The 7677-nt window shown below is 35.1% G+C and overlaps 1 protein-coding gene across 2 annotated transcripts; it reads right to left on the bottom strand.

Moving 5' to 3' along the window:
• Positions 1 to 745: 745 nt before the first annotated feature.
• On the bottom strand, positions 746 to 2296 carry LOC140892014 (uncharacterized). 2 transcript variants are annotated; one of them, XM_073300740.1, is made up of 5 exons: positions 2042 to 2296; positions 1670 to 1735; positions 1474 to 1578; positions 974 to 1388; positions 746 to 880 (listed from the first exon to the last, which is right to left on the bottom strand). In XM_073300740.1, the coding sequence occupies exons 1-3, from the start codon at positions 2294 to 2296 to the stop codon at positions 1486 to 1488; spliced, it is 414 nt and encodes a 137-aa protein (XP_073156841.1). In that variant the 3' UTR covers positions 746 to 880; positions 974 to 1388; positions 1474 to 1485. The 2 variants fall into 2 exon arrangements, with proteins under 2 accessions (XP_073156841.1, XP_073156840.1); XM_073300739.1 differs by having other exon boundaries at positions 974 to 1578.
• Positions 2297 to 7677: the final 5381 nt, after the last annotated feature.

A 7677-nucleotide genomic window follows, 5' to 3' on the forward strand; every position in this document is an offset into this window, starting at 1 on the left:
CAAGAATACTTGTTTATTTCTATTTTCCTTTCCCAAGAAACAAATAGAATGTATCAATTAAGTTTTGATAAGAGGTGTCAAAGCGGGCCAACGGGACGGGCCGGCCCACGACCCGTCGTAACCCACCATTAGGCGGAACGGGGCGGGCCGGCCCACCTTTTAGGCAGGTTGACAAAATACCAACCCAACCCAACCCACCTATTTTAGGTGGCGGGGCGGGCCAACTCAGCAGGTTTACATGTAAATTGGCGGGTTTTTGCGGGCCAACCCGCAACCCACCACAACCCACCATTAGGCGGGATGGGGCGGTGCGGGCCGGCCCACATTTTAGGCGAGTTAGAAAACTGCCAACTCAACCCACCAATTTTGTATGGTGGGGCGGGCCAACCCGACGGACCTATCCCATTTTGACACCTCTAGTTTTTATTCCAATATCCCTATAAAAATCTAGACATAATGATATGTGAAAACGATGTTTTTATTCAAGCTTTGTTGACGTTATATGCCTCCCAAACCATATAAACATGCAAAAATGTATTTTCCAATTATCCTATTATCTGTTCCCAGACATCTTTGCCAAACAGCAGATCGCATAATTGAGATCCTTCCACTGATAGGTATGAGCCATTCCACACCACACAACTATGCAAAAGAAAATCAGTGCACTAAATAAAATATACAATGTAATAAACATGACGACTTACTCCAATTTTTCTCTTGAAAGAAAAGAAAAAATGACATTTCTCTTCGAGTTAGTAACTAAATTATTTCCACAAAAATCTATCCGATCCTTGTACAATTGCAAAGGATCCTTCATGACCTGTCCAATGTCCAACGTAACTTGCTCAACAATACGATTAAGATCTACGAGATAGTCATCCTAATGAAACACACAAAAATTAAAACAAAAACAATATAAGTCACATATCAAATAAAGAAAAGAAACAACTATAAGTAATATATTACTACTAACCTCTGTCGTACTACCAACCAAACTACTAGATATCTCTCTCAATCATTTCGAAGTTCTTTCGGCGCATTCATCAAACTCTATTTGTTTCTCCTACTAGTGCGCTCTACATTTTTTCTTATGTTTGCGATCTTCTTAGGATCAAACACACTTGCAGCATAGCTCTTGTGAACCAGCAACTTTGAAACATGGTCATCAACATTTCGACCAAAGGCTTCTTCATCGGCCTTCGAGGTCATTTTACTAGAATCCACATTCACATTATCAACTATCTACTCAAAGTTCCTTCTCAATTTCATTTTTTATTTGCATTTTCTCACCTTCCTTCTCCTCTAACTTTCCAACTCCATCCTCCATTTCATCTGCAGCTTCTTTCACATTATCATGATTTATTGGAATTTGTGTCTCAAGCTGCTCACTATATAAGTCATTGAAATTACCATCAAAATTATTACTAACAGAATTTTTACGACTACTACTTTTTCCAGCAAAATTCTTCAAACCATATTTGCGTTTCAATTTCTCAATCTCAAAAACTGTTCCCTAGCAATCTTCTCCAAACGAGTGGCATCAGTTTTCAGAAGATACTCATTAATTGTTGACATTACCTATAACAAATCAATCACACAATTCATCAACAAACTTTAAGAACACTACAATTAATTGCACAAAGTATAAAGTCGCATCACATTCACGTACCACACCGTTGAAAAATATCTCCTCAACAAACACTATTTCTTCAGAGAATGAAACGAAAGGAACAACCTATTTATAACATAAAATTGAAACGTTAGTATTTATAATTATTTTGGATAATATTATATAAAATAACATATCAAATAGGACCTTTATCCTCATAATTGCGTTAAACAATTTTTCGGCATAATCAGCATTGTTAGGAATTTGCACTTCTCCCAACGAAAAACACGGGGAAATTTCCTAAAACATGCCTAAATGGCAAACAAAGGTACACTCTCATACAACCATGTCTACATTGAAAGATTATTATATTAAGTATGAACAAGAAGAAAATGTTAGATGATTAATGTATTAAGGAAAATACATACTAACCATCAACTCTACTAAACAATCATCTAGGTACTTCTTTCGTTCTAGTTCACTTTGTCCATCACCGACATGGGCAGCAATTTTGTAGCAAAGGAATTGATACGCAGCATCACCCCACGAGTAATCAAAAAAATGATCCAGATCATCAATATATGGCATAATAAATCTTGGAGTTGAATAATTGTCAACCGGAAAAATCACACAATTGAATAAATGGGAGAATTGAATTTTACCTCCTGTGTTATCACTTAAGAGCATATAACCCCCTGTGTAATATTTATTGTCTTATTGGTCCCTATGTTCTTAAATTAGGTGCACACTTGCCCCATTTGTCATCTGAATAATATTTATTTTTCAAATTACTAAAATGGTCAAGATATATATCATTTTTTTTATTTTTTTTTCTCACATATCCTCTAATCGTAAAACCTCATTTGATATTTTCAAAAAAAACTCATTTGATTACTTCAAAAACAAATCCTCGGATAAGCGAAGAAACTTAGGGCAAAAATGAAGACGATGAAACTCTACAATCAAGCAACTACAGTCACAAAAGAAGAGAAAATCGGTGCTCTTTGGTTAGTTGTCTCTCAAATGTTAAATTTCTAGTATTTAAACCTCACATTTGGGCAGTGTCGGCCGATTTTGCTTTTGAATGGAGAAGCTATTTTTTTTCCAAAATATATATTTTAATATATTTTTTTATGTATGACATGGTGGAAAATTCGAGTGTGATGACGAATAAAAAGTGCATTGTGTTGGTGATATCAAAGCATGAGTTTTGAAAAATAAGCTTTGACAGATTAAACTTTGATAATTATATTCATTATATAGCTAATGGCGAAGCAATTAGGCAAATGCCAAATGTTGAGTTTATTTATTTATTTATTTATTTTTGTAACAATATTCTACATCTGTGATTGAACCATGGTCATGTTTTGATTTATAGAGATCGACATATTGATGAAACGATGAGATAATGATTTCAAAGTTGCACCATATATTGAGGAAACGATGCACAAGCTTGATAGTGTAATGGACCTGGAAGGAAATTCTATGAATGTTGAAGAATTCTTGAATTGTGGACCTGATGGAGTTGTATGTCCACCACCTGATCTCCTAGAAGTTAATGAAAGTATAAACAAGATATTTGAATCCCAGTTTCATGAAGTTGATATTTGTGAAGAACATAATAGCAGTGAAGTGAGTATTTGGAGTGATTCTGATGATGAGAATTACAAACCTGTTATGAATTCATCATCATTTGAAGACTTTGAATCTGATGCACCTAGTGAATTGGTAGGTGACGTTGAAGGCTTAAGTGATGAGGATATATTTGCAGGCAAAAATAAGTCTAAAAGAGATGTAATTAGAATATTGAAAAGAACAGTGAGGGGCAGACCAAAGAAAAAAGCTATAGATACAAGTAATGAAAATTAGATTGAAGAGGAAACTAACTGGTTTAGTGATGCAGGAACACAATGATGATCTTTTAAGCACCAATGGGTCAGATGAGGATGCTCCAATTTATCCTGTTTACAATGAAGGACATGATATGAAAATTTTCAAGCTAGTTGTGGGAATGAAATTCAAGAAAGCTTCTGAGTTTAGGGAGGTCTTGAGAGATTATAGTGTGCGAGAGGGGTATGAGTTAACACTGAAGAAAAATAAGAGTAGGATTACGGCTGAATGCAAAAGAGGGTTGTACCTGGAGAGTCCATGGTTCTTTAGTACAAGGTGGCCCAACATTTCAATTGAAAACTATAAAAGGGGAACACCATTGTGCGAGGAGGCACACAAACAGTTTAGCAAATTTCAAGTACCTCTCCAAGAGAATTGAAAGCATGGTGAGGGACAATCCTGATATAAAAATTGATCGGTTACGAAATATTATCTTCAGAAAATGTTGTGTGGATGTCAGTAAATGGAAAGTTTTAAGAGCAAAGAAGGCAACTGTTCAGAGAATTAGAGGAAAAGAGTTGATGATGCTCAATATGATTTACTATGGGATTATTGTGAGACTAATTTAAAGTTTAATCCAGGGAGCAAGTTGTTGGTGAGGAGAAAAGAGGACACCGATCCTCTTACATTTGAGAAATTATATTTTATAGCTTGCATGCTATGAAAATGAGCTTTTATATGGTTGTAGACCAATAATTGAACTTGATGGCTGGTTTTTGAAAACTGTATATCGTGGTCAATTGCTTGTTGCTATTGGAAGAGATGGGAATGAAAACATGGTTCCAATAGCACTTCCAGTGATTCCGGTTGAAAATAGAGAAAGTTGGACATGGTTCTTAACGGAGTTGTGGGATGATATTGGTGGTTTGGGAGATAATCTACTCATATCTGATTGGCAGAAAGGACTTGTAGAGGCACTGAAAGAATTGGTACCTGATAATGAACATAGATTTTGTCTTAGACGCATGTACCAAAACTTTAGAAAAAAATTTATGAGCTTGGAGTTGAAAGAATTTTTTTGGAAAGCAGCAGCAACAGCCAATATGAATGAATTGAAGCTTTCATGAAGAAGATTGGCCAGTTGGATCCTAAATTAGACAAAAATTATGAAACTGCAGCTGAGTGGCTTAACAAGATTCCATATGTTCATTGGGCAAGAAGCTATTTCTCTACACAAAGTAAGTCTGATGTGTTAGTTAACAATTTGAGCGAGTCTTTCAACAGTTACATAATCGAGGATAGAGATAAGCCAATTAATCATCACAATGCTTGAGGGTATTCGAACTAAATTGATAAAAAGAATACATGTTAAAAGAACGGGAATGGAGAAATATCAAGGGGAGATATGCCCAAACATCATGAAAAAAATAAAAAAAAGGACAAAAGATGGCTAGAAACTACTTTTCCATTTATTCAGGTGAGTTTGAGTATCAAATACAAGTTATATCTACCTATGGATTTGTAAACCAGTATGTGGTTGACCTTTCCAAAAAGACATGCACATGTGGAATGTTTCAATTATGTGGATATCCATGTTTTCATGCTTGCACAGCAATAAGAGAGGGTAGACTTAGGGTTGAGGATTATGTAGATAAATGGTACACAAAGTCAGAGTATATGCGCACATACTCTCATATGATTCATGTTGTTCCTGGACAAACTGAGTATTGCAAAACTACTTGTGAACCGCTTCATGCTCCTGTCTTTAGAGAAAAGAAAGGCAGGCCACAAAAAATGAGAAAGAGAGGAGCAGATGAAGGCCAAGGGACATCCACAAGAAAGGGATTGACTCATACATGTTCTCGATGCTTACAACTTGGACACAACACAGGGACATGCACCAATCCTATTCACCCCAGATCAAAGTTTTACAAGGTAATATGTTTTTGTATAATTATTTTAATTATGGCCACAAAGAATATTTAAGGTACAATAATAAAATTTTTATTATTGTGATATCATTTTTTTGTGTGTTATTCTGGGAGTTGGTGCTTTATCGATTGAAGATATTTTCTTTTAGAAATATAATTAGTTCGTTTAAACTTGTTCAAGCTAAGGTTAAAGAAATTATGTTCATTGGTTATTGATTTGTGTCAAAAGAAAAAGGAAATTTCCAGAAAAGAGGATCTTTGCGATAGAAAATGACAGAAAGAGGGAGGGTGCTGAATTATTGAGTAGCGATGACAGAATAAGTAATTTGGTTGTGTCTCAACTTAACTTTTATGAAATAGACTGATGCATAATGTCTTGGTGAAGTGTATTTACATAAGCAGCTCATGCACATATATTGATTGCAACAGAGGAGTTCATGAAGTAAATGTTGAGGATATTGAGAAGTCTAAAACCGATTATTTTTGTAAGACCTATCTTCATAACAGACGGTCATTATGCCCATGGAAAAATTTTCCCCATGTTTTTCCATGATATTTTATGTTACTCTTGCTTCTTGCTTGGATGCATTGAATTTGACATTGTTGTTCTTCAGCTCACTTTTCAATGGGCTTGATTGATGGAATTAATCAGAGTGAAGCGAGTTGGGATAATAAGCTTGCTGGAGCCCAGCTATTCATACTAAAATACCTTATTCAACACTTTCTTTATTAGATCATTCTAGGGTGTATGTTGTTCAATTAGCTAAGTGGTTTTGAACTGTAGGTTCTTCTGAGTCGTTTAAGGATATTCCATAGCCTCGGTTATCCATATGCGGGAATTTTGAGAGCATTTGAGGACCAGACCAGAACATTTATGTGCTCATTCTCACCGGAGTTCTCAAAGTTTAACCGAACAATAGGTAAATAAAAAATAGTTTCCGAAGGAATGATTTGGCGATCTTGTACAGGAGGCATTCCAACTAAACGTTCTGAATTCTTCATGCACTTAGAATGAACTCTAAAGCAGAAACAACACAAATTCTAGTTCATCTGTTAGCCATTCTGATTCTGCAAGGGTAATGAAGTTTGCTGAGGAATTGAAGAAGGTTATATATGGTTCTTGTTAGTATAGCTCTATTTTATAGTTTTCATGGAATTAGGTCCATGTTCACAAAGTGTTTTCTGGTTGTTTTGCAGGTTAGCCCCACTTCAGAAAAAGAGAGAGAATTGCAGAATCAAGTAATTCAATTAATGCAACAAAGGTATGCAGTGAAACTCTTCTCTGAGTTCCGAGCTTCTTGTCTTTTTTCCCCTAATGTGTTTGAAACTACACTTATGTATCAAATTCTGTGATTGGAGAAGGTTGTGTAATTGGATCAAATGTTTCAATTGACAGTTGTTATATTTGAGATAAAGTTACAATTGAAGATGGCTGTAAACTAAAGCATGCAATAGTGTGTGATCGTGAGATCTGGGGTAGGTTTGGAACTAGTGTTGTTTTGTCTTTCAAGGTGTATTCATTGCCTAAGTGGCCAAAGAGCAGCAAACTTTTTCTTTTGACTTTATATTTATTCCCAAAATCGTGCTTATTCAGTAGTACTAAATGAGTGTTCGTTTTTCACCTGCTTGGGAGCTTTGTTTATGATTATCTCTGATACTTGAATTTTATTCTTAAAATATTCAAGCTCCACAAATTTGCTGCGAATCCAGTATGAAATAATTTCTCGGTTTGTCAAATTTTGGTGTGAATCCAGGCTGGCAGTTCTTTTGTGCCTGCAATTGTGCAATAACAATGAGCAGAATATTAATTGAGATGTTATCGCAGCTATTTGTTTTTAGTTTGGATTGAATTATGTAGGTCATGCTTTCAACTTTTGCAGGTCATATTTGGAGAACAATTTATTGTTCCTGCTTATTCAAAAGCGTCTTTACTTCAGCAACCTATCAAAAAGGATAGCAGTGTGAACATTGAAATATCATGTAATTTATCATCCTCTTGACTATCATATGCTTTGCCATTGGTATGAAATATTTATATTGAATCTCAGTGATCATTAGGAGAAAACTTTGCATGAAATTTGCTTCTTTTTTTCTCCTGTACCTCAATTTTGCATATTTTCTGAAATGTATGTACAATGAAATTATCAAATATCCCTCTTTTGTGTAACTTTATGGTGAAAAATACTAATTAGTTATGACTAGCTTGTTCTTATTGGTGATTCCTCTTTGATTTGTGTAAGGCGACAAAAATTTTATTATCAAGCCAAACATTGATGTTGACCTTAGTGAAAAACATTTAGACATATA

Source organism: Henckelia pumila, chromosome 3, assembly GCF_033568475.1.
Source record: "Henckelia pumila isolate YLH828 chromosome 3, ASM3356847v2, whole genome shotgun sequence".
Taxonomy (NCBI): domain Eukaryota; kingdom Viridiplantae; phylum Streptophyta; class Magnoliopsida; order Lamiales; family Gesneriaceae; genus Henckelia; species Henckelia pumila.

Excerpts from the sequence above, each read along its gene's own strand:
- LOC140892014 (XM_073300740.1), bottom strand. The coding sequence starts at position 2,296 with ATGCTCTTAAGTGATAACACAGGAGGTAAAATTCAATTCTCCCATTTA. Across the intron at positions 1,736-2,041 it reads ATTGTTTAGTAGAGTTGATG|GTTGTTCCTTTCGTTTCATT; the intron begins GTTAGTATGTAT and ends TGTTATAAATAG. Across the intron at positions 1,579-1,669 it reads AGATATTTTTCAACGGTGTG|GTAATGTCAACAATTAATGA; the intron begins GTACGTGAATGT and ends GATTTGTTATAG.